The 26,157-nt window shown below is 39.3% G+C and overlaps 3 protein-coding genes and 2 long non-coding RNA genes across 8 annotated transcripts in view; 1 reads left to right on the top strand and 4 right to left on the bottom strand.

The window, feature by feature from the left end:
• LOC106955986 (C-type lectin domain family 4 member E-like) overlaps window positions 1-6,222 on the bottom strand; it is an 11,052-nt gene extending 4,830 nt beyond the window's left edge. The window contains exons 1-3 of the mRNA XM_015046502.1: window positions 6,167-6,222; window positions 5,987-6,088; window positions 1,261-1,338 (exon numbers count right to left, since the gene is read on the bottom strand). Coding sequence (XP_014901988.1) covers window positions 1,261-1,338; window positions 5,987-6,088; window positions 6,167-6,197 — 211 coding nt within the window. The 5' untranslated portion in view covers window positions 6,198-6,222. The remainder of the gene's footprint in view (window positions 1-1,260; window positions 1,339-5,986; window positions 6,089-6,166) is intronic.
• Window positions 6,223-9,860: 3,638 nt separating this feature from the next.
• LOC106956011 (uncharacterized) lies at window positions 9,861-19,558 on the bottom strand. Its single transcript, XR_001426696.1, has 3 exons — window positions 19,548-19,558; window positions 14,997-15,002; window positions 9,861-9,980 (listed from the first exon to the last, which is right to left on the bottom strand). It is a non-coding gene; the product is annotated as an uncharacterized LOC106956011 (long non-coding RNA).
• On the top strand, window positions 14,017-17,911 carry LOC106955952 (hepatic lectin-like). 4 transcript variants are annotated; one of them, XM_015046425.1, is made up of 8 exons: window positions 14,017-14,244; window positions 14,466-14,527; window positions 15,022-15,084; window positions 15,722-15,850; window positions 16,419-16,490; window positions 16,680-16,831; window positions 16,918-17,042; window positions 17,123-17,911. In XM_015046425.1, the coding sequence occupies exons 2-8, from the start codon at window positions 14,470-14,472 to the stop codon at window positions 17,313-17,315; spliced, it is 792 nt and encodes a 263-aa protein (XP_014901911.1). In that variant the 5' UTR covers window positions 14,017-14,244; window positions 14,466-14,469; the 3' UTR covers window positions 17,316-17,911. The 4 variants fall into 4 exon arrangements, with proteins under 4 accessions (XP_014901911.1, XP_014901904.1, XP_014901896.1 ...); XM_015046418.1 differs by having other exon boundaries at window positions 14,463-14,527; XM_015046410.1 differs by having other exon boundaries at window positions 14,395-14,527.
• A 178-nt stretch (window positions 19,559-19,736) lies between the features above and the next one.
• LOC106955995 (C-type lectin domain family 4 member E-like) lies at window positions 19,737-21,354 on the bottom strand. Its single transcript, XM_015046510.1, has 4 exons — window positions 21,290-21,354; window positions 21,058-21,209; window positions 20,848-20,972; window positions 19,737-20,763 (listed from the first exon to the last, which is right to left on the bottom strand). The coding sequence occupies exons 1-4, from the start codon at window positions 21,291-21,293 to the stop codon at window positions 20,583-20,585; spliced, it is 462 nt and encodes a 153-aa protein (XP_014901996.1). The 5' UTR covers window positions 21,294-21,354; the 3' UTR covers window positions 19,737-20,582.
• A 2,763-nt stretch (window positions 21,355-24,117) lies between these two features.
• On the bottom strand, window positions 24,118-24,721 carry LOC106956004 (uncharacterized). The gene is made up of 3 exons (XR_001426695.1): window positions 24,588-24,721; window positions 24,377-24,501; window positions 24,118-24,289 (listed from the first exon to the last, which is right to left on the bottom strand). It is a non-coding gene; the product is annotated as an uncharacterized LOC106956004 (long non-coding RNA).
• Between the last annotated feature and the right edge of the window lie 1,436 nt (window positions 24,722-26,157).

The following is a 26,157-nucleotide window of genomic DNA, read 5'->3' as shown; positions in this document are numbered from 1 at the left end:
TCCTCTCTGCTGTCGATCTTCACCAGGTCTGATCCCAGATCAGTGCAGGAACGTCTGCTGTCAGTCCAGGAGGATTTACTGGTGGAGAAATAATAACAGTTTCCTCCATGTTGCTCCCATCTTGCTTCACACTTCAGACATGTCAGATCTTCAAAGACAAAACCTTCAATGAACCAGGAGGAATAAATCTCTGTAGATATTTGTGTGGTTTGGAGACAGCAGGAGGCGTCTTCTGTCCTGCAGCTACAATTTAACTTCCTGTCTCTGTCAGTCCATCAATGTCTCTTTTTTTAAGGTTTTGTTGGCTCTTGTGGCCTTTATTTGAAAGTAGATTGACAGGAAAGAGGGTTATGAGAGAGGGGGAAGAAGACATGCAGCAAATGTCACCAGGCTGGGAATCAAACCTGCGACCACCAGCATGAGGACTAAGGCCTCAATACATGGGTTGTGCTTTGCCCCTGTGCCACCACAACATCAATGTCTCTTTAACATCATTAGAGGACAGAAATGAGACAAAGATCAGATCATGGACTTACTCTTTGCTGCAGGAGGTGGAGGACATTTTGAAGGTGGAGGACATGTTGGCTGTTCCCTTAGTTCTGTTTAGAGAAATAAAAACAGTTTCTATATAACCATAATCAGTTATTTTCTTCTTCTAAGGCTGAGCTGATGAACCAACATGTCCGCCCTGTCAGAACCCTGGCTTGGTTGAGTTGCTTTGGTGTCTTGATCATTTAATTCTAGCTCCATTGTTAATGTGTTGCTTAGTTCCTTGTTTCCATTTTACTTTATGTCAGACCTCTCTCAGTGATTTCAGTCAATGTTTATTTATTCACTGTGTCTAGTTGCAGGTTACAGGTTACTCTAGTAGATTCATTTCCTAGTTCCTCTGCTGTGTGCTCTCCCTGGACCCTGAGCCATCCTCTCTGTCTCTCTCCCTTCATACCTGCAGCCTGTTTCTAACCAGCCATCTGTTCCTTGTTCAGTAATCAACCTCCAGTATATAATACTCATTCTCAGTCACTCCTTGCTGGTTGCTCCTGCTAAATCCCGTCGGTTTACTCTGCTGGTGTTTTGTGACCAGTATTCTTGTTTTTGTTTGCCTCTGGCTCCCTGTGCTGCTTCTGGTTTGTGAACATTTTTTATTAAAACAACAAAATGTACTAAGCATCTCTGCCTGCTGCCTTTGGATCCACCATCAAGACACACACTTTGTTCTCAGTCTGAATCTTCTGGACCTTCAGACTCTGAAAGTCTCACCTGAGATATTTTTCCCCAGAGCTTCATTCTTGTCTTTCAGAGTTTGGATGGTTTGATTGCTGCGTATTTTATCAAACGCTGTAAAGAACAGATGGAAATTAGATTTTCAAAGACTTTCATCTCCAACATGACAAACGCTGATTTAAAAAGAAGAAACTGGTTAAAAACAAAATAATTCAGAATAAAATATGTTCATACAAATCACATTTTATTCTGACCTTCAAGAAATTAAATTAATTAAAAGAATGACCCAAAAGACAAACTCACAGAGTCTGACGATGACAATGAGAGCAGCAGCCAGCAGACCGACCAGAACCAGCAGAACTACTCTCTCTGCTGACATCCTGCAGGTTCTGCTTGGGTTTTCACCTGAGGAGCATTTAGAGCAGAACCAGATCAGAACCTGGAGACAGACTTACAGAAAGTAACAAACCTAAACCTGACATCTATTGTATACAAATTAAAACTGAACTGCAGACACCGCCACAGGAATCTGCATGAAGCTGCAGCAGGAAATGTTTCCCTAAAATGGACAAAGATTTTTCTGGAAAAATCTGAATTAAATCAACACTTTACTAAGTCTGGTTCTCATCAGAACTGGTGTTAATCCACCATGTATTCTACTAACTTGTTGAAATAAGTCTAAAACAGTCAGTAACCTTTGATCCTTTAAGTCTGTTAAATGTTTTTGTCCTCAGGTTAGAAATGTGTTGAAACTCTGACTTTGAGTCCATTTGTCCTGCTGTAAGTGACCCAGAGGAGGAACATGATGAAATCATGTTTGTGTAACCAGTTCAGATGAAACGTCGTCTTGATGCTGGTTTGATGCCAGGCTGAATTACCAAACACTAACATGTTAAACTTGAGGCCTGATTATCATGACTCATGTTCTCCGCTTCGTCCAGGAGGAGTGAACGCTGCAGGTCAGCGACTCGATGAAATCTGCTGGGTTTCCTGACATGGAAACTTTTTAATCTAATTTGGATGATGAACTGAAGTTGGTGCACTTTTTGGTAACGAATACACAGTTTATGAACGAATTAGTTCATAAACTGAACTGAACTGTTATGTGGTTCATGACGCAAACTGTAAGAACTTAAGCAAGAAAACAAGAAGTTCTTCAGTTCAGTTCTTCAGAAATTCGACTCTTCCTCTATTTGGCGTCTCCATTATTTTACTTGTTTAACTTTCTTCTTTCCTCTGTTTGTGATTTCATATCCGTCTGTTTAACTCAACAGTTAAAGTGTCTTTGATTTGTTTCTGTTTTCCTCCAGTTCAAATGTCTAAAAAGCAGTTTGTGTTCAGCCTGTTTATCTGATGAAGACCTCTCCGCTCTGACTGCAGCTTCTTCATCACTTCCTGCTGGTTTACCTCCACATTAATATTCTCACCTTCTGTGTGTCTCTGTGAGGACCTCATGATGAGGAAACTGAAGACAAAAACAGGCACAGCTGATGTTTCCTGTAGAAGTTCACCTTCATGGAAACAGATAATTACATTTTTAAATCTCCAAGCTACGGTCATCAATATGACGAGAAACAACGGCTCTGAATATTTCACTTCCTGAGATGAATGGTAAGAAATCTTTAACTTTTACACAATATTCACATCTGTAGAGCCGTACTAGTATTTAAGAAGCATAATAATCCAGAAAGAAGATCGTTAGTATTTATTCAGTCATTATCACAAATTTCATGTTGGTTTTTTTCCATTTCATTGTTACTTTGTTTTAAAATACCCAAAACAAATCATCCAAAAGTGGGAATATTTAAAAATATTGAATACATTTCCAATATTTTGACTGAATGAAACAGAAAATCATCTGAACTCACCTCCAGCCTCCCTCCTCTGTTGACGTTTCAGTTCTTCTGTCGCAGCGTCGGCTTCATGTTTCATGACTTTATGTTAAAGAAACTTCCTGATTAACCTGATGAAGAGGAGGAGTCTTCATCTGCTGCCACTTCCTCATTATTCTGTCTAACTCTCAGTATTTTTAAACAACATAAACTATTTAATTTCTCTACTCATTTAATCAAAGATGACATTTCTCTTTATTTTATTATAATTTCCAGTCATATTTATTTCCATCTATCGTCTGTAGGCTGCTGCTCTGATCCATTGGTGATCATTTATCATTAATCTCACATTGTCCTGCAGGTCTTAGTGTTGTTGGTAAACAGCAAAATAAAAAAATAAAAATCATTGTCCCTTAATTAATGTCCCTAATATATTAATGCATTTTATTTTAAGTTATTAGGACGGCATGAATACAACATAAACATATATGAACTATATGAAAATAGTCATTGCTGTATTTTTAACAAAAGGTTAATACAGGATTATTTAATTCTCGGTGCTAAACTAATGAACGACTCTCTGCTGTGGCTGCAGTTCATTTAGCTTCGTGTAAAAAACCTCCTGGATGTTTGCAGACGACATCGTCGCAGTGGAGCCTCTTCAGATCAGCTCATGAAAAAACAACTTTAAACATTCATGGTCAGACATTTTGTTTGGCCCAGACTCTCTTCACACTTCCTGACTTTAGATAAAAATAAATGTTCTCTCTGGAAAAGGTTTGGTGAAGTTGGGAAAGGACCATGCAAAACTCATCATATGAATAAACTTCCAGTTTGTAACATTAGGAGCCTTAAATTTATTATTTTATTCATGTTGAACAAATTTCCTGTTGAGCTTAAAGGATGAAAAGGAGAGTGAGGCAGCTTCATCTGCTGTTTGGTTCTTAATGGTTTCATTTTTATCTTCTTTTACTTCAGATAAAACAAGAAGAAGAACTTAAATTAGATTCAAATGAAGTTTTTTACTGTTTTATTCTCCTAAGCATTAAATTATGATTAAACGCAGATGTGGATGTGCTGCCCTCTGGTGGTCATAGTTTCTTCTGAAATTTTTTGGGAACATTGTTATGTCAGTGAATTTTATATAAAGAACAAAATATCTGAAACATTTAAAATTATGAGTAAAAATTCCTGAAAATTGTACAAATGTCATTAAAAAACCAACATATGAGAGTTTATTTTATTTGCCTCTTGTTTTCGGAGCTATAATGATGAATAAAAATCAGATCAGATTTTCAAATTACAGGATTTTAGTTTTTTAAAAACATGTCTTAAAGACAGTTTTACAAAGGATGCCAGAAGGATCTCAGTGCTGGTTTCTCACAGATGCTTCTCCAGTGAAGATCACAGTCTTGATCAAACCAACATATCAGATCATCAGCTCCTCCTTTCTTCCCCATCCCTCCACAATCCTCTCCAACTGGATCTGTTATGTTCTGGTTATCAGGCTCCCAGGGCATCCAGAAACTTAAACTGAGAGACAAAGAGCAGCAAAGTTCAGTAAAAACATGTGACTTTGATAAATATAAAAATGTTTCCAAACTAATCAAAACTTTTTATTCAGAGGTGACCCATCAACCCAGAGCCATTTGCCTTCTTCCTTTGAGTCAGTCAGTCCGATCCAGAACTTTTCTCCATCGTTTTCCATCAAATCCCTCACCCTGATCTCCAGGAACATCTGAAACAGTGAGATTTTTCTGAGCTCAGATGAAGAAACATGATGCTGAGATGAAACCAGAGAGAAGCTGAGCTGCAGCAGAGTTTCATACCTGCTCCTCTCTGCTGTCGATCTTCACCAGGTCTGATCCCAGATCAGTGCAGGAACGTCTGCTGTCAGTCCAGGAGGATTTACTGGTGGAGAAATAATAACAGTTTCCTCCATGTGGCTCCCATCCTGCTTCACACTTCAGACATGTCAGATCTTCAAAGACAAAGCCTTCAGTGAACCAGGAGGAATAAATCTCTGTAGATGTTTGTGTGGTTTGGAGACAGCAGGAGGCGTCTTCTGTCCTGCAGCTACAATCTAACTTCCTGTCTCTGTCAGTCCATCAATGTCTCTTTAACATCATTAGAGGACAGAAATGAGACAAAGATCAGATCATGGACTTACTTTTTACAGCAGGAGGTGGAGGACATGTTGGAGGTTTTGGACATGTTGGCTGCGCTGTTTAGAGAAATAAAGTCAGTTTTAACCTCAGTCAGTTATTTTCTTCTCCTAAAGCTGAACTGATGAACAAACATGTTCAAACTTTGGTCTCTTGTTGGTGAACTTCAGTCCAAACATGATCAGATGTTGATCACAGATTTACATCTGATGCATGAACATCTGTGCAGGTGTTGAGCGTCAGCAGCTTCATCAGACTGACAGTCATCATGTGATGCAGCAGAAACATTGTTGGATAAAGAGCAGAAAGCATCAGGAGGAGAAACATTGATCTGTTTCAGCAGAAACATCTCAGCAGTTTCACCACTAATGCACCAAACTGATGTGTTACAGTAACAATGTTAACCTGGTTTTTACATTAAACTTCACAATGTTGCAGAGACTCACTGACTGTGTTTATTTTGAAATTCGATCCAGATTTGATCAAAGGAGTCCATATCATCAACACACTGAAAGACACCATCAGTCTGACTCTTCTGGAAACCTTCAGACTCTGACAGTCTCACCTGAGATATTTATCCTCAGAGCTTAATTCTCCTCTTTCAGGGTTTGGAAACTTTTATTGGTCTCCAACATGGAAAACGCTGATGGAAACAAAGAGAAAACAGTCAAAGACGTAAAGATGTTCACACAGATCACCTGTTATTTATTCTGACCTTCAAGAATTAAAGTCAGTGAAAAAAACGATCCATCAGGATGAACTCACAGAGTCTGTAGATGACGATGAGAGCAGCAGCCAGCAGACCGACCAGAACCAGCAGAACTACTCCCCCTGCTGGCAGCTTGGAGGTTCTGCTTGGGTTTTCACCTGAGGAGCATTTAGAGCAGAACCGGATCAGAACCTGGAGACAGACTCAGAAACTAACATCTGATCTGATGTTCTGACCTTCTTCAGGGTTCTGTGGACGATTCATCATGAAGACGCTTCAGTCCAATCCACTGAGAAACAAAATGAAAAAGATTTTTAGAATTTAATATCAGTTTACTCATTTCACATCTAATTACAGTTAATTTATTATTATTATTATTATTATTATTATTATTATTATTATTATTATTATTATTAATTAAATAATTAATTTAGCCTTTATTAAACCAGATTAATCTCATTGAGGGTTGAGATATTTCGGCCAATACTGCAGTATAAATGCGAGGTGCTCATTGGCTCAGTTGGTAGCACTGTTTCCTTGTAGTCTTTCTTTCTCTAAATTCTCCTTAGTGTGTGTGTGTATGGTTGTGTGTCCTGTCTGTCTCTGTGTTGCCCTGCGACAGAGTGGCGACCCGTCCAGGTGACCCCGCCTCTCACCTGAAACTGTCACTGGAGAGGAACCAGCACTTCCTGACCCCACTGGGGAGAAGGGTGTTAGAAAATGGATGGATAAATGCATTAAACATTAACATTTGCTCATAGAAAACACTGAACCAGGGCCGGCTGTAGTCTGTTTGGTGCCTCGAGCAAACACCACTCTAGTCATGAAGAAACCACCACAAGAATTTGTTACGCCAGAATTTGAAGCTGTTCTTTTCTGTGACTTCAGCTAAACAAATACAAGACTTGAATACTTAGCACCAAAAATATTTCATGTCCTGTCTCAGACCTCAGCAGGCTGCTATATGCACTGCAGCAGGCAGAGGGCGCCCTCTCCCAGGCAGGCGGTAACTGGTTGGACCCGCTTATGAAGCCTGATGCTCGGAGCAAATCATCCTTCCGGGGCGGAGCTGGGAGCTGCTGTGGCTCCAGACGAGCTGCCCACAAAACCCACAGCAGGAACCAGAGCTGCTGGTCGACACGTTAACCTGCTGCAGCTTCACTGGTTACTAGTTACTAGTCATTAGTTATTAGCAGCAGAGGGACGAATGGAGGAAACTGAACTTCTTAGGGTGACGCACAGAAAGATAAGAAAAGCTGAAAAATTAACTTGAAAATGTAATCATTATTAATAATGAGTTCTGAATATTTCCAGAGTCCAAACGTGATATTCTCAGATTAAATCCAAGCTGATTTTACACAGAATGACAATATCTGGTCAAATAAAGAGCGTCAGTGAGCATTAAAGTTTTAAAACTCACCATAAATGTCCTCGTCCTCTGCAGGCAGAACAGAATGATAGTTATCAGAAAAATTTCATATCTCATATCCAGTGAAGCTTCCTGTTGACTCTAAAATATTCTCTTCATCTGCTGCCTCCTCCCTCATCCATAATTTGAATTTATTCAGACTTCTTCAATTCAAGTCTGTGATAACNTCTTCTTAATCTGTGATGGGATCTGGATTCACAGTGAATATTAACTAAACCGCATAAAATGCGACTAAATAGCCAATGTTAATATGATTGAATATGATTTACAGTAAATTGCCGTTAGTTGTGAATCTTACTGTTGTAAATGCAGCCGTGCTGTATGAGGCGTTACGGTACAATATGACAGAAACATTCAGACTCTGACAGACTCACCTGACAGGTTTCTCCTCAGAGCTTCATTCTCCTCTTTCAGGGTTTGGATGGTTTGATTGGTTCGTATTTTATCAAACGCTGATTGGAGAAACAAAACATCAACTTGTGAAGGCCTGTGATTGACATCATAGGTAAACGTCAACTATGAGAGACAAAATGAGAAGAAATTTCAGAAAATCACATTGTCTGATTTTTAAAGAATGTATTTGTAAATAAGGGTGGAAAATAAGTATTTGGTCACCTAAAAACAAGCAAGATTTCTGACTGTCACAGACCTGTAACTTCTTCCTTAAGAGGCTCCTCTGTCCTCCACTCATTACCTGTATCAATGGCACCTGTTTGAACTCGTTAACAGTATAAACGACACCTGCCCACAGCCTCAAACAGTCACACTCCAAGTTCCACTATGGTGAAGACCAAAGAGCTGTTGAAGGAAACCAGAACAGACCTGCACCAGGCTGGGAAGACTGAATCTACCACATGCAAGCAGCTTGGTGTGAAGAAATCTACTGTGGGAGCGATAATCAGAAAATGGAAGACATACAAGACCACTGCTAGTCTCCCTCCATCAGGGGCTCCACGAAATGAAAACAAATACTTTATTTTATGATGTAAGATCAAAATGGTCCCACACTGCGGAAACCTTTCGTTTGCCTTGAGGCTGCTCCATAGTTGACGCTGTCCGTAAAAGATCAAGAATTCGTTTGGCAAATGCATTTGACAGATTCGCTTCCTTATAAACACAGTTTGACACTTTAATGTAATTTTGAATCAGTTCCTGTATTGGTCACGTGACTTACTGAAAGCAACACGCACACCAACGTGGGGTTTGGTCTATGGGCTTGACACATGCGCAGACGCATCAGGGTTGCCGGACCCATCACTACTCCATGCAAAATCTCAGCCCGTGGGGTCAGAATGTGTCATGAAAAGCTGGTGTGGTGTTGAGGCAGAACGCTGACGGCCCATGTTATGGATGAAAACAATGATTTAATGAAGATCTCTCAGCTCAGACAGTCCAAACAAGCAGGCAGCACAGTAGAAGGTAACAGAGCTAACACTGGTAGCAAACGACTGAAACGAGAGCTGACGTCAACACAGGACTTAAACCAGTTCTACTGAGATGACTGAAAATAAACTCAACGACTGCAATCTGACTTGCGACACATGACAAGGAACACAGACAACAGGTGGGATTAAATACACAGGGGGTAACCAGGGAACTAGACACAGCTGGGAACAATCAACAGGGAAGACAGGACAGAGACTCACAGGGAAACAGGACTAAACACAGAAAACTTCAAAATAACTACACAGAAAAACACGGATCACAACAGAATGATCAGAAGAATGGTGAGCAAAAATCCCAGAACCACACAGGGGGACATAGTGAATGACCTGCAGGAAGCTGGGATGAAAGTTACAAAGGCTACTGTCAGCAACACACTACGCCGCCAGGGACTCAAATCCTGCAGTGCCAGACGTGTCCCCCTACCCAGGTGCGTCTCAAGTTTGCTAGAGAGCATTTGGATGATCCAGAAGATGACTGGGAGAATATCATATGGTCAGATTAAACCAAAATAGAACTTTTTGGTCAAAACTCTACTCGTCATGTTTGGAGGAGAAAGAATGCTGAGTTGCATCCAAAGAACACCATACCAACTGTGAAGCATGGGGGTGGCAGCATCATGCTTTGGGGCTGTTTCTCTGCAAAGGGACCAGGACGACTGGTCTGTGTACATGAAAGAATGAATGGGGCCAGGTATTGTGAGATTATGAGTGCAAACCTCCTTCCATCAACAAGGGCATTGGAGATGAGACGTGGCTGGGTCTCTCACCATGACAATGATCCCAAACACACTGCCACGGCCACACAGGCGCCACTTCGTAAGAAGCATCTCAAGGTCCTGGAGTGGCCTAGCCAGTCTCCAGATCTCAACCCCATAGAAAACCTTTGGAGGGAGTTGACTGTCGTGTTGCCCGCCGCCAGCCCCAGAACATCACTGCTTTAGAGGAGATCTGTTTGGAGGAATGGGCCAACATTCCAGCAACGGTGTGAGCCAACCTGGTGAAGACTTACAGAAACCATTAGACCTCTGTCATTGTAAACAAATGATATGGAGTATTGAGATGAACTTTTGTTATTGACCAAATACTTATTTTCCACCTTGCAAATAAATTCTCTAAAATTCAGACAATATGATTTTCTGAATTTCTTTTTCTCATTTAGTCTCTCATAGTTGAGGTCTACCTATAACGTCAATTACACGCCTCTCATCTTTTTAAGTGGGGGAACTTACACAATTGGTGACTAAATACTTTTTTCCCCACTAAATGTGATCATGTTCATATGAATTTCGCCTTCCAAACCACGTTGGGATGAACTCACAGAGTCTGTAGATGACGATGAGAGCAGCAGCCAGCAGACCGACCAGAACCAGCAGAACTACTCTCTCTGCTGACATCCTGCAGGTTCTGCTTGGGTTTTCACCTGAGAAGCATTTAGAGCAGAACCAGATCAGAACCTGGAGACGGACTCAGAAACTAACATCATCAACCCCATGATTCTTCTTATCATGATATTCTTGGCTGTCCTTTACTGAACCTGTTCTGTTTCTGTCAGTTTGGTTGTTACAGAAACCAGCGTGTTGAACATTATCAAACATCTGCATGAGAATCAAATGAATGTTGATGATGAAGCTGGTCCTGTTATGAAACTACTAACTGCTGCAAATACAAATAACCTTTTAACTGTGCAGAAACAGGAACATATACTGTGTGCACAATTATTACGCAAGTTTTGGTTTTGACCATATCGTAATTTTTATGCATATTTTCCAGCTCCAAGCTGTATAAACTCAATGTTTATTAAATATAAACATGTCTGTTGTGTATTTGTTTAATGAGGGAGGTGGGGCCTAAAGGAGATCAACACCATCATTCAAGATGTGCAGAATTATTATGCAGCTTCTTTTCCTCATGCAAAAGGGGCCAAAAGAGATTTAAGTGACTCTGAACAGCCCAGAACTGTAAAAACTCTTTCAGAGGGAAGCTGTGCTCCTGAAACTGCTAAGATATTGGGTCATGATCACAGAACCAACAAACGTTTTGCAGCAAATATTCAACAGGGTCTCAAGAAGCATGTTGAGAAATAAAGATGTAAATGAACTGCCAAAGATTTGAAAAGAATCAAACATGAAGCTACCAGGAATCCATTATCTTCCAGTTCTGTCATATTCCAGAACTGCAACCTGGAGAGCCCAGAAGTATGAAATATTCAGGGCTAGAGACCAAGATAAGTAAGACTGAAAGCCGAACACAACTGAACAAGACACATAGCTGAAACATCAAGACTGGGCCAAAGGTTTTATGGACTGATGAGATGAGACTGACTCTATGGACCAGCTGGACTGACGGACCCGTGTCTGGATCAGTAATGGGCCCAGAGCTCCATTTCACATCAGATGCAGCTAAAAAACTAAAACATGCACAATAATTGTGCACATAATGTAGAGATTCAAGATGTCAGACATTCATAAATGGTGAGAAAAGATGTAAAGCTGCAAACTGTGGCAACCAAAAGAAGAACATTTTAGTTCTTCAGGAACATCAGCCTTCCTCTTTGTGGCTTTCCGTTTTTTCTTGCTTAAGTTTCTTTTCATTTATTTTTAACTCATGACAGTCTATTTAATAAACTCAACCGTTAAGGTGCCTTAAAGCATTTAACTGCTTTAGGTGTTAAATGCCTATAGCAGTTTGTGTTCAGCCTGTTAATCTGATGAAGACCTCTCCACTCTGACTGCAGCTTCTTCACCTCCTTCCTGCTGCTTTACCTCCACATTAATATTCTCACCTTCTGTGCATCTCTGTGAGGATCTCATGATGAGGAAACTGAAGACAAAATAGTCACAGTGGATGCTTCTTGTTGCAGCTTCTATAAAGAAAAGTAAAACATGTAAATCTTAAAGTTTAGCTGCAGTTCTCAGTTCAGGAGACAGTTTTCTTTTTATGACTGAAATCCCAACTATTAAAGAAAGTCATGATATTTGCCTTTTTCAGGTTTACTTAAAACTCCACCTGAATTACTCACCAAGCATAAAAGTCCAGACAGAAGATAGTTACTTCTTTACTCTGTTATCACACACATTTTTTAAATACTCATCAAAGACAAGTGATGATAAAAGCAAAAATATTTTAAAGCATTAAACAAATGAAGCTTTTATTGAGCTAAATTTAATAAAAAATAATACTTTTTTAGAATTGGACATAAAATTAGTTAACCTCACCGCTGACCTCGCCTCAGTTCTTCAGATCTGTCGATGCGTCGGCTTTACGTTTCCAGACTTTATGTTGAAGAAACTTCCTGCTTCACTTGATGATGATGAGGAGGAGTCTTCACTGTTCATTTCCTCACTTCCTGTCCTCTTTTTCTTCTCACGTATTTTAATTATTATTATCATTAACTTAAGGTTAATGATAGAGTTAGGACAAAGGTGTGAATTGAGTTTTGGTTAGGGTTAGGAAAAGGGTAAAGGTAAGGTTTAGGCTGTAGAAATTAATGGAAGTCAATGGAAAGTCCCCACAAATATGTATGTGCGTGTGTAGGTTGAACTTAAGTCAATGAATGCTGCACCAGACATCTCTCCCAGCGACAGTCTGATATGTGGTGCAGAGTTTATCAGCGACCTGACAGAGCCACAGCTGTCACTGGCAGCAGAGTGTCTTCGTTAAATAACATCCAGGAGAATTTGAGAGAGCAGCGGCCCAAAGCCAATGCAGGAGGAGCCGGTTCAGAAAGCGACGCCGTTCATTTTCCATCTGCCTTAAAGTCTCACTGGTTCATCTCAGCGGTGATTCCAATCATCCAAATTGGAAATTGGTCATTCAGCTGAGCTGAGTTTGTAATTTCTCCAACATGGATTCCATCTCAGAGAGCTGCAGGGTCCACAGCTGGCCTGCGACTCTGCAAGAATCTCCTTCAGTTTGTTGCTCTGCTTGCAGCATGAGAGTCTGAGCTTCATCTTTACACTGACCAGGCAGCCTGACAACGGCTGAAGCAGCTGTTGACATCTTCTGAATTTCTCGATATACCAGGTAACCGAGAATCCAAGCAGCAGAAATCCTGTTATCAAAAATTCATGTTCAAATGGACTGCTGTCCACTTCCACCAGGAATCCATCGTGGATGCAGCTGCATGAGTCTCATCAGGTCAGGAGGCTCTCCTTCGAGTCGTCTTGTCCTGAAAATGTTATCAGTTGTGTTGAGAGACCAGCTGACCAGATCCATGACTTCAGATGAAATGCAAAGAGAGGCTCCAAAAAAGACAGCACAGGACAGACAAGGAGGGAGCAGAGAGAACAAGTGTCTGTCTTCAACAAGAACAGGAAGAGAAGACAGACTGGTCCAGTCGCCTTTGGATCAGTCTGTCCAGAGGCGACTGGACCTGCCCTGCATGCCCACATCCACTCCAGTTAACCTGACATGCAGGCTGTGGGAGGAGAGAACATGCACTGGAAGAAGAAAGACCCCAACCCAAGAGGCTTCCTGTTTTTATCATGAAACTCAGATGTGGATGTGCTGCCCCCCTGTGGCCGATCTGTTTGTTCAAAGCTTGTTTTTAAATTGCATTGTTGCATCGGAGCGGCTAAAGCCATACATTTCTCTGCTGCTCTCATTTTAAGTTATTCTCCAGTTGGAAATTTGCATCAATGCTTTGTTTATATAATTAATAATTTGATTAATAAGGTATTATTAAACTATTAATACAAATAAAATGTCTTTAGTTGAATCAGGGCACCATCCAGGATCTCTGGAATCAAAAGTCAAACTTGTCAGGCTTCTGGGTTGTTTACTTGTTTTTGGAGTTTGTTTATTATTTTCTGTGTTCCAAAGTTTTTTATTTTGATTAAATCAGTTTTGTTTTTATGAGTAACATATTATTAGATACAGGGAATAAACATAATAAATTAGAACCAGTGAGTACTGAACTAAAGTAAAATAGAAACAAAGCTGATTAAAATATGAAACTAAAGAACACAATAATCAAAACAATGTGTTCAAATAATCAACAATAATTATCGTTGATTATTTATAAGCACGTCTTGACACTTGCTTTATAACTTATACCTTGAATTAAATTTGTAAAATAAACATTTCTGATTGAAAAAAAATAACTTTTTTTTTACTTTTCTTCTTTTCCCTCCAACTTTCTGAGGCCCTCTACCGCCCCCTGGCGGCCCCCACTTAGAAAACCACTGCACTAGAAAGCCTCCACGCTGCACATTTATGGTAATTACCAACACACCAATCCCAGGCCGCCTCTCATCATATGTCATCTGTCCAGGTTTGGACAGCTTGTCTGTTTTTAGGCTTTTGTTCCTCAGATGAAGGAAAAGCTGCAAAAGCTGAGATCACAGTTTAATCTGAAGTGGTTTTGACAAGTTAACAAGCTTCCTGTCTTCAGTTCCTCTGACACCAAACGGCACACAAGACTAAATTATTCATCTTTAAGGTAAAAGTGATCAAAGTTTTATCAGCTTCACCTGCTGCTTTACACATGGATTGAAATAGTATGTTTAGTATCAGCTCATAATTTAAAGTTTTATTTCAAACCGCTGTGCTGCATAGAATTAACACTGTTTAATTTGGGACTTCCTGTCAGATGTGACCGGCATCGCTGACATCAGGATTATTTTAAAAGCTGACAGAAACATCTGGTCTGTTCTTCAGCAGGACGATGGCTGAAGACGATGTAATGTACACTGATGTGAAGTTCAACAGACCAAGAGCCGAAGGTAAGAATGTCCATCTGAAAACGACTCACCTCTGGATTTCAGTCAGTCAGGAGCAACAAAATGTGACTCTTTTAACGTAGGAATTAAAACAACAACAATAACAACAACAAAAAGCATTAAAGTCATTCTCGTTTATTGTTTTTCACTGAACAAGAATGACTGATTTCCAGAAAAAAAACATCCTCATATTCTCTATGGGATTGAGGTCCGGGCTTTGACTGGGCCTCTCCAGAACCTCCACCTTCTTGTCTTCAGATCATTTATCTGCAGCTTTAGATGTTTCAGGTTGTTGTGATGCTGGGAAATAAAAACTTGTCCTGAGCAGTAGTTCTCATCTAGATGGTATCAAATTACCCTCCAGAAGTTTTCTTTTTGGTATCCATCCCCTGAATTATACTTCAATAACCTTGTCTCTGATTGGGTGCTTAGTTTATCCATTTAATCCGTTTAGTTCTCTGATCTCCTTCACACTTCTCTGTGTTTCTGTTGTCCAGATGAGGCTCCAGGAGCTGAAGTCGTTTATTCTAACGTCACGATGCCAAGAACCAAACATCCAGGTGAGCAAAATAAAAAAAGTCAGCCAGTTTGTATTAGCACACTCTCTGATTTATTAAAATGTAGTATTTGATGTTTTGTTGCCATCTCTGTTAGATATTTTATGTTTTTTATGTTAAATTAGGAAATTAAAGTAGCTGAACAGTAAATGTACTCATGGAAACAGATCAGCCAGAAAAGATGCGTCTCATTAACTGCACCGCAGTTTTTCAAGATTCAAGAAGTTTCTGAGCAGAAGTCATTTCTATTTAAAGATTTTCCTCATCAGAAGCAACGACAGCGTCATCGCTTCAGTTCCTCTTCTGCCATGTTTGGTGATCCAGAGTTTACCTTTTCTGTTTGTTTCTTAGGTTCTTAGATGTGATGCATGAAGTGATTCTGAGAACAAACCTTCATTTACGCTTTTATTACAAAGTAACACCAGAACTCTACAGATCACTCTGCTTTATGTTTCTTAGCCTTTTTGGTAGAAAGGTGATCGAAACTGTAGAATATCGCTGGACTGAATGTGGCGGCCATGTTTTTCTGTCAGTTCAGATCATAATGAGAATATTATTATTTCATATCAGAAAGAAACATTAGTACTGCTGTTCTCAGTTATTGGACCTTTGACAGAAGTTTGTCTGTTTTCCATCTCAGTCTGTTCAAAGTGTGCCATAGATGCTCAACAAGCTGGACAGGGCATAAGGTCAAAGGTCACCACAGAGCGAGTGGTCCTGCTGGTTATTATTGGCATATTGGTGGTTACCATCATCGCCCTTGCAGTCAGTGAGTTTAAATGTTTTTATTGTTCTATATATTATTGTTGATTTTTTTTTTTTGTAAAAGATAAAGATTTTCTGGATTTTATTTTACATTTCTTTTAATCTGGTACTTTTATTTTTCTCTGTTCAAATTGATCTCAACTGGAAAATATAATTAAACTGGTGATCAGTAAAAGTAAAGGTCAGACTGTCAAGATTTAAAAGTGTTCAAAATGTTTAATTAAAACTTTCATTCTGAGCTATTAGAACATTTTAACTTGAGTCTAATTCAATTAAATCAAGATTTTTTACAATAATCTCAAGTTTAATTCTGACACATTACTGACATCAATCTGTTTTCCAGTTATAAAAATGTTAGGTTCTTTTTCAACTGCAGGCAAACTTCTGCTGCTTGTCTTTGTTTTTCACTCACTACTGATGAGAAAAAGACAAAGTTTCCAACTTTTGATCAGATAATGAACCAAGAATCCACTTTTGAGCTTCGTATTTGATGTTTTCCATTTCTGCCCTCTAATGATGTTAAAGACGCATTAATGAGACACAGGAAGTCACAATGATCTTTTTTATTGTAGAAATAAATTCCAAACTAAAAATGGACACTGCAAATTCTAGACTAACATGTCCTCCACCTCCTGAAGCAAAAAGTAAGTCCATGATCTGATCTTTGTCTCATTTCTGTCCTGTAATGATGTTAAAGAGACATTGATGGACTGACAGAGACAGGAAGTTAGATTGTAGCTGCAGGACAGAAGACGCCTCCTGCTGTCTCCAAACCACACAAATATCTACAGAGATTTATTCCTCCTGGTTCATTGAAGGTTTTGTCTTTGAAGATCTGACATGTCTGAAGTGTGAAGCAGGATGGGAGCAACATGGAGGAAACTGTTATTATTTCTCCACCAGTAAATCCTCCTGGACTGACAGCAGACGTTCCTGCACTGATCTGGGATCAGACCTGGTGAAGATCGACAGCAGAGAGGAGCAGGTATGAAACTCTGCTGCAGGTTCAGCTTCTCTCTGGTTTCATCTCAGCTCAGAAAAATCTCATTTTTAACAACTTTTCCTGTTCAGGTGTTCCTCATAGGAAGAGTGAGAGACTTAATGAAGGATAATCAGGATAAGTTCTGGATCGGACTGACAGACTCAAAGGAAGAAGGAAAATGGCTCTGGATGGACGGATCAGCTCTGGATCAAAGGTTTGATTGATGATAAAACGTCTCTGTTTGAATTTTTCTCTGTGTCTTTATCTGTTATTTTCTTTGTGTTTCTCTCAAAGTTTGAGTTTTTGGAATCAGACCCAACCTGACAACAAGAGTCCTGCTCATTCAGCTGAAGCTGACTGTGTGAGGATGGGAAAGAAAGAAAAGAAAGGAGGATCTGATGATCTGAAGTCCTGGTTTGATACGTCCTGTAAACGTCCTCAGAAAAGTATCTGTGAGAAAACAGCTAAACTGAGTTCAAGTGTTTGAAGTTTAAGATCAAGAAGCTGCAGAGATGAAGGTTTTATAAACATGTTGTCACATTTAACATTTATTCCTTAAAATGTTAACATACTCTTTAAATTTTCCATCAAAATTATTTTTCCTTGATTTGTTTTAATGTTAAACTCATTATTATTATTGGCTGTATAAGCTGTAAAAGCCTCGACTGGCCAACAGCAAACAGGAAGTTTGTTTCCTGTTGTGCATCAGATTAATACGCTCCTTCCTCCACTTCCTGTTTTTACATTTAGACTTTTAAAAGCTAAGATGTTTCCTTCTTGAAATGGTTATTTTTTAAAGAACAACATATAGCCTTACAGCTAAAAACAATGTGTTGCTATAGCGATGTCATCTGCCCTTTTCATGTTTCCGTTTTATTCTTCACTCTGTTAACTTATCTATAATTACAGGCTGAGGTCATTTTTAAAACACCAGTTTTCGTTTGAAGTGATGTTTCTGTTTCTAAATGGTTCATGGGCGTCTAGGATGAATCTGGAAGATATCTGGTTCATTAATTTGTCTTTTTGATCTCTGGAAACAGTTTTAGATGTTTATTAGATCTAAATGTAGAAATGTTGTATCTGAGATGAAATAGTCTGCAAATAAAATGAATGACATCGACTTCCTGAGGCTTTTCTTTTCATAGAGGGAGGATGATTCGATCATTTCCATCAAGACAAACTGTAAGCTGCCTTCAGGTCTCTACTTTCCTTCTTACTCATTAAGCATTACATTTCACCTTAAAATATCTGAAACAGCAAATATGGACTTGCTGCCCTCCTCTGGTCAATTTTGTATGTCGAGTTCTTATATTTTTACTCTCATCTCCCAAAGAGAATATCAGAAAAAAGTTCAAATATTTAGTTGTTATTGTGAAATATTCCAGGCCTTTTTCTCTTGTAATGTTGATGGTTGGAGCTTACAGAAAATGAAAATCCAAAATTCAATCTGTGTATGAGCTATAGGATATTCATAGAAGGTTGAGTGGAAGGAAAAAGTGCACCAGCTGCATGGATAACTGCAGCCTTGAGAGGATTGTTGAGCAGAATCCTTTAAAGAATCAGAACTGATCAGTGGCCCAAGTCCTGTTTTCAGATGAAAATAAAGTTAAAATTTTGTTTGGAAATCAAGGTCCCAGAGTCTGGAGGAGCAAAGAGGACCAGAGTCCACATAGCTGGAGGTCTGAGGTCAAAGAGCTGCAGCTGATCCAGATGCTGCTGCTCACATTCTCACTAAAACCAGGAAGATGGAGACATAACACCAGTTTTAAAGTCCCTACTGGCTCCCTGTAGCTCAGAGAATAGACTTTAAAATACTGTTGTTAGTTTATAAATCACTGAATGGTTTAGCACCACAATACATTAAAGATCTGCTGTTGCTGTACCAACCGTCTAGACCCCTCAGGTCGGGTCCTGGTTCTGCTCTGCATCCCCAGAACCAGAACCAAACGAGGAGAAGCAGCATTCAGTTTCTATGTACCACAAATCTGGAACACACTTCCAGAAAACTGTAAAACAGCTGAAACACTGAGAGCCTTTAAATCTCGACTAAAACCCACCTGGTTGGAGTTGGATTTGAAACCTGATTATGAATTTAGTGATGACATCAAAACATCAGAATCTGATTCTATGTTGTATAAAGCACGTTGAAACGCCTGGCTGCTGAAATGTGCTTTACAAATAAAATTTGATTTGATTTCAGGTGAAGTTTCTACAGACAGTGACCATCTGCTGGTTCTGGTCCACTGGGTTTTTTTAATTCAGACATTTTAGAGCTCTTCATGCGTCCCATAAAAATATTTAGGTGATTTCTACTTTAATGAAAATTATATTTGTACCACATTCATGTTTTAAACCTGGTCAAACCTCTTGAATGACTTTTCATTAGCTCTGCTTCAAACCAGCTGGATGGTTCTGCCAGTTATGGACTGTTCTTCTACAGCAGAGCTGAAGAGTCTCTACTGTTGGATTCTCCCTGGTTCTCTGGTTTCTTCCCACAGTTTAAAAAATGACCAACTTAGCTGGTTTCTTTAGATCACCCTCTTATATCAGTGTGTGTCTGGTTGTCTGTCCTGTGTCTCTGTGTTGTCCTGTGATGGACTGGTGTCCTGTCCAGGATGTCCCGTCTCTCTCCTCTAGATGGCGGTAGGCACCAGCCCCTATCTCTCTGTAGTTATGAATGAGTGAATGGAAGAAGACATCATTGATGACAAACAGAAACCTGATGAAAAGCTGAAACAGGAGACAAGTTCATCTGATATTAAAAACATTAGCAAACTAAAGAAAAAATATAAAAAATAAATAAATAAATAAAAAGCAAGAGCAGAATCATAAATAAAAAGGACATTAAAGTTTATCAAATGGTGATTTATTTATTGTTTTAATAAAAGATATACAGTTTACCAAGCAGAGTTATAAGCTCCAAAAGAAATAATATTTTTTATGAGTTGAAAACATCTCATAAAAACACAAAAGTAAATAAAAGAGACTGATAGTGAAACATAGTTAAGAAACTATCAAAGCTGTAATATTTACAGAAAAAAGCTTTTTGTACAGTGCATGTTTTTAATCTAAACTCAACATTAACATGTTGTCTGATTATAAATATGTTTAAACGCTGCATCACTTTAAACAATCACATAAAACATAAAGGTAAATAAAAGAGACTGATGGTAAAATTATCTTTTCACTCCATTTTCAGAACCGTCCCTTTAAAACTTAAAAAGAGCTGAGAAAATATCAGAGCTTTATATGAAACTGTCCTGGTTAAATATTTACAGAAAAACACGTTTTGTGCAGCAAACTTTTTTTTACTTGTATGAGCAACGACCATGAATGTGTTGTCTCTTTATTAAGTTGTTTTAATGCTGCATGAGTTAAAATAAGATTAAAAAAAAAACAGAGACAGACATTAGAAAGCAGAAACTCATCTAACATTGAGCTGTAAATGAACCTGACATCATTCACACAAACTCTGCATCTTTACATCTTGTAGGTTTGTGTGAAAACATAAAAAAATAATAAATTCATAAAATAAATTCATTTCATTCTCTTTGGTTTTGGAGCTCATACAAAATTTGACAACATGGCGGTTTTATGCACATGATGCCTGTGGTTGTGTTAGTGTGAGTCAGGTGCAGTGATGGTTTTGTGCACAATACAATGATATCCTACAGGCACCCATGCCACACACACACACACACACACACACACACACACACACACACACACACACACACACACACACACAAAATGTCTATCCAGTTTCTGGACTTTTCTCACAGACACTTTTTTGAGAATTAGAACAGAAAACATCGTACCAACATTTGAGGTTCTGGGATCCTCCTCTAGTCCCCATTATTGCACAGTCTTCTCCCTCTGGATTTGTTCCCTTAGGACCTTTCCAGTCATCAGGTAATCTATCCCAAAAACTTAAACTGAAAGATTCAAATCAGAAACACCTGTAGTAATAAACACGACTTCAGCTTTGGAAAACTAAACTGTTTCCAAACCAGCCAAACCTTTTGTCCAGAGGTGATCCGTCCACCCAGAACCATCTGCCTTCTTCCTCTGAGTCCGTCAGTCCGATCCAGAACCGGTCCCAGAAGTTCTCCATTATGTCTCCCACTCTTCTCGCCAGAAACGCCTGAACAGAAGCAGAGAATGACTCAGTGACGTGTTTCTGTGCTGACTGGATCAGGAGAATCTGGACCTGCAGCAGAGTTTCATACCTGCTCCTCTCTGCTGTTGATCTTCACCAGGTCTGATCCCAGATCAGTGCAGGAACGTCTGCTGTCATTCCAGGAGGATTTGTTGGTGTTAAAATAATAACAGTTCATTTGGTTTAGCTCCCAGCCTGGTTCACACTGCACACACGGGGGTTCTTTAAACATAATCAAAGCAAAGACCTTGATGAGTCAGGAGGAAGGAAGTTGTTGATGTTGGAGTGATTTTGTGTCTTACTCATATTTACTGCAGTTGGAGGAGGAAACACAGGAGGTTGTTGACAGGCTGAAGGACGAGGCGGTGGGCATTTATAAGTCCATTTTGTTTCAGAGAGAGAATTTAAACATTTCTTCACACCAAAGTCATAATAAATCAACATCCTGTGTCAGAATTAACCTGATGAATCCTGCTAAAGTTAAAAACCTGATTCAAAAATAATCCCAACTACAGTTAAACTGACATTATATAAAACATAAATAAAACCAGAACACAACACATTACAGAGACAATATATTTAATGTTCAAATGGAAATCTTTATTGTGGTTTTGCAAATATTTACTTATTTGCAAGTTGATGCCTGCAACACTTTCCAAAAACATTGAGACAGATGCAACAGCAGGATGGGAAAGTTGAGGAAAACACTCATTTGGATCATTTCACAGGTGAACAGGTTGATTTGAAACATGTGAGAATCCTTATTGGGTATAAAGAGAGGATCCCAAAAGGCTCAGCCATTCACATGCAGGCATGGGGCAAAGGTCACCACTTTGTGCAAAACAGTGTCAGTCCTTAATAAAATCAAAAGATTCAGAGGATCTGCAGAAATCTTTGTTAGCAGCCAGGGTGAAAACCGACAGTGAAACCCTGTGACCTTTGACCCCTCAGCCGGCACTGTATTAAAAACCCACATCATTCTGTGATGTCTTGACTTGAAGTCAGAAAGACTTCAGAAAACCAATGTCAGTGGCCCAGTTCTTCGCTACATCTACAAGAGAAAATTAAGGTTTATATCAACAGGATCAAGAAACTCTGCTGGTTTCCATCAGAGAAACCAGATGGACTGAGCCAAACTGGAAAAGTGTCCTGAGGTCTGACATCTCAAACTGCTCTTGGAAATCATGGGTGTTGTGTCCTCCTGGCCAAAGAGGATTATAATTGGTGCAAAGTTCAAAATCTGTTTATTTGTTCATTTATTGGAATGAACAATAATGAGCCACCAAGTGGTTATTAATCTTATTCTGTTTTTATTTATGGACTACACAACATCCCTACTTCATTTGAATTGGGTTATAAAACAAGTTGTCGGCACTCGGTCTCACCTGAGATGTTTTCCCTCAGAGCTTCATTCTCCTCTTTCATGATTTGGAGACTTTGTTTGGTCTCCAACACGACAAACGCTGATGACAAAATGACAAAACAGATGGAGACAAAATTGCAAAGATGTTCACACAAACCATTTGGTTTCTGTTTTGATGTGAATCAATGACATGAATGCCCCACCAGGATGAACTCACAGAGTCTGTAGATGACGATGAGAGCAGCAGCCAGCAGACCGACCAGAACCGGCAGAACTACCCCCCCTGCTGGCAGCTTGGAGGTTCTGCTGCGGGTTTCATGAGAGGCAGCAGCTTCTTCAGGGTTCTGTTGACGATTCATGATGCAGACGCTCCAGTCCCACTCTGAGAAACAAAATGGAATATTTATAAATCAGATGATGCATATATATGTGATTTAGAGCCGATACAAACAGTGAGGAACTAAATTAGTCATTTAGCCAAGATTTTGATAACTTTTACCACCACAATCCTTAACTGTGTACTGACCAAAGATACTCCTAGCTCAAAATCCCCAGGAGTTGTATAAATGGCAAAAATGGTCAAAATTTACCCTGTGGCCCAAAATGGCCGCCTCCCAGGACATTTTAGGACATACTTCCAAGAGATTTGTTTTCTTGATTTGATTTCTTCTGTGTACGGTTTGTCTCAGTGTAGGGGGCGAATTATCAGATATAATAATTTCTAAATGCCCTAAAATATCTTTCTCTGGAAGAGATCATTTATGAAACTTCAAAAGTTGTTTTAGGTAACCATAAAATATTAAATTAGCTTAAAACTTTAATGCTAATTCAGTACTTTAGTTTGAGAAGTTCCAAATGTTTCCTGAATCTAAACATGATATTTTCAGATTAAATTCAAGCTCATCTTACATAAATGACAGTTTGGTCAAATTTGGCAGATATTCTCTGAGTGTTTGTTGGTCAGAAATATTTAAAAACTCACCATAAATGTGTCCTCTGTCCTCTGCAGGCGGAGCAGAATGATATTAATCAGAACATCTTTGCTCTTCATATCTAACGAAGCTTCCTGTCGATCCTCATCTGCAGCCTCCTGTCACATGCCTCCATTTTCACTTATTTGGTTAAAGCCTGTTTATTAATAACCCTCCATCGCCTCCATTGCCTTTCAAACATGTTAGATTCAGACACATAAGTGACTTTTGGAGCTTATTGCTGTTATTAATCTCAAATTTTCTATTTTATTTGACTGTTGAAGCTAGAAAAGTTTTTTTTGGCCCCGTTTCCCTTTTTTTCTATCAATAATGGCCCCAATTTGCCCTTGTAGTGACTTTCATAGTAAAACATATTCAACAATGACCTCCTGGTAGTTTTTGTGGCAGCTGGTCCTCACTGTGAAATCACACAGGATCGTCTGAAGAGAAACAACCAAAAACAAAACTCAAGTTTTCACTTCTCTACCCAAAGAGTTAAATATGTTTTTGTCCTTAAAGCTCTTCAGTTGCTGTGGAGTTGATTGAACTTTGACGCCTTATTAATTTAGTATTTAGCAGGTATAATTAAAACAGAAAACTTGCCAATGCTGCAAATTCTTTATTGATTTTACATATTTTACAGGAGACCTGCTGTTGTAGAAAATAAAATAAGGTAAAGATTTGTTAAAATCCCACCAACATGTTTGCCAAAGAAGTTAAAATGTTTTAGATCATCTTTAGGAAACGTGCAGAGAAACCTGAGAATATTTTCAGACCGAATTGAGCTTCAAACAGAGAAACACAGCTAAGCTGCTTTCACACAAATACTTCTCAGATAATCATCACAATATCCATCCAACCACACAAGATCAGAATTTGTTGTCTTCATCATCCTCCCACAAACCATCTTGTTGTTGCAGTCATGTGTTCGTCCACCTGCACAATCAGGCTGATTAGGACCCAAAAAACTAGGAGACGAAGAACATAAAGAGATTTAAATGGGCCTCAGTGAGTTTAACTTGAAATAAAACCAAATAACTTCAGAACAATCAGACCTTGTGTTCAGTGGAGATCCGTTCACCCACAACCAGGAGCCTTCTGTCTTTACGGCGGTCAATCCGATCCAGATTATTTCATTAACACCATTGATTTTTTCCCTCACTTTCCTCAGCAGGAACGTCTGAGCAGAAAAGGGTGATGAAGGTACATGATAATGAATAATCATGTGAAACCAGAGAGAAGCTGAGCTGCAGCAGAGTTTCATACCTGCTCCTCTCTGCTGTCGATCTTCACCAGGTCTGATCCCAGATCAGTGCAGGAACGTCTGCTGTCAGTCCAGGAGGATTTAGTGGTGGAGAAATAATAACAGTTTCCTCCATGTGGCTCCCATCCTGCTTCACACTTCATGTCAGATCTTCAAAGACTTCAGTGAACCAGGAGGAATAAATCTCTGTAGATGTTTGTGACAAAGATCAGATCATGGACTTACTTTGTTCTGTTGGACATGTTGGACGTGGAGGACATGTTGGACATGTTGGACATGTTGGACATATTGGACATGTTGGAGGTGGAGAAGTTTTGCAGATTTCAAGCTCACTCTGGGTGTTTCTGTAGTTTGTTTCTGTTTAGAAAAATAAAAAGGGTTTCATGTCAGTCTACCTTCACAAAGTCCTGTTTAATCTAAGAAGTCACAAATAAAATTAATCTGTCAGAATGAAACTTTATGACTGGACCTTGTGGACACCAAAAGAACATATGTTAACATGTTTATTTATCTATTTATTGATCTATGACCGAATGATTATCATCTCCACTGACTTCCCCTTGAATGGTGCCACTCCTCCATCTTCTCTCAAGTCCCAACAGCATCAAAGTTACATGACCGACTTAAAGAAGTGAGTTTATCTATCAAAGCTCTCAAGGTGAAGTGATTTTATCTCTGGGCTGGAACCTCCTTCCTGTTCTGACTGACATGTTATGGTCGTCGTTTGATCACATAGATCCAGTTTACTTTGTATTTCAACCATCAACACTTTTGTCCTGCTGCTGACAGTCTGGCTGAATGTTGGCCTCACATCACCAGCTGCATTTCCACTGACCAAAGGATTGCACAAACTCAAATTACAAAAATAATTTAAAATAAAAAAAAAAATCTAAATTTTTTTGCCAAAAGGTTTTTGCACTCAGATGAGGTGATTTTAACAGGTTTTACATTCAGGGGCAAAAAATCATTAATCTGTGAAGAAAGTAACATCAAGACGGCTATGTACCACTGGCTGCAGATAGGTGGCGCTCAGTTTGTTCTACCCACACATGTAGCACCTGAAGTGGTTGAAACCAATCATTTNACGCAGGAAAAAAAATTTTCGACCGCTATCTCGTTATAACGAGATACGTATCTCGTTAAAACGTGATAGTATGTCGTTTTAACGAGTTACGTATCTCGTTATAACGAGATAATTTTAGGTCCAGGAAGTGGCGGTATTATGCTAGGCTAGTACAGTGGCTAACATGAATTGGTCAGGTTTCCCTTCATGTTTGGTCTACAACATGTAGAGATACGGATGCTGCTTTGCACTGTGGTTAAAACCATTAACAGCATGCCTACTCTGACAAGATCCTAAACAGAACGGGACTGCACAGAAGGAGACGTTAGTCCGGTCCTCTAGCTGTGGCGGCGTTCCTGACTGGATCGAAGCTGAAGTTGGCTTTCGATTGTAGCTTCTGATTTGGGAAATGGCTAAAGGGAGATTATAACGGAGGCTCAGATGTATTTGATGAACATTTTCTGGTCAGATTTTTTATTAGAACAGTACACTTGCTGAACAACGGCAAC

The sequence above is a fragment of the Poecilia latipinna genome, unplaced genomic scaffold (genome assembly GCF_001443285.1).
Source record: "Poecilia latipinna isolate Pla-1442-1.1 unplaced genomic scaffold, P_latipinna-1.0 Scaffold39, whole genome shotgun sequence".
In the NCBI taxonomy this organism is placed as follows: Eukaryota; Metazoa; Chordata; class Actinopteri; order Cyprinodontiformes; family Poeciliidae; genus Poecilia; species Poecilia latipinna.
This window is presented reverse-complemented; position numbering and strand designations above follow the sequence as displayed.

Coding starts and splice junctions, on each gene's coding strand:
- LOC106955952 (XM_015046425.1), top strand. CDS start 14,470: ATGGCTGAAGACGATGTAATGTACACTGATGTGAAGTTCAACAGACCA. Junction 14,528..15,021: donor CAACAGACCAAGAGCCGAAG/GTAAGAATGTCC, acceptor TCTGTTGTCCAG/ATGAGGCTCCAGGAGCTGAA. Junction 15,851..16,418: donor CATCATCGCCCTTGCAGTCA/GTGAGTTTAAAT, acceptor TTTTTATTGTAG/AAATAAATTCCAAACTAAAA.
- LOC106955995 (XM_015046510.1), bottom strand. Junction 20,973..21,057: donor TCAACAGCAGAGAGGAGCAG/GTATGAAACTCT, acceptor GCTTCTGTTCAG/GCGTTTCTGGCGAGAAGAGT. Junction 20,764..20,847: donor GGATCACCTCTGGACAAAAG/GTTTGGCTGGTT, acceptor TGAATCTTTCAG/TTTAAGTTTTTGGGATAGAT.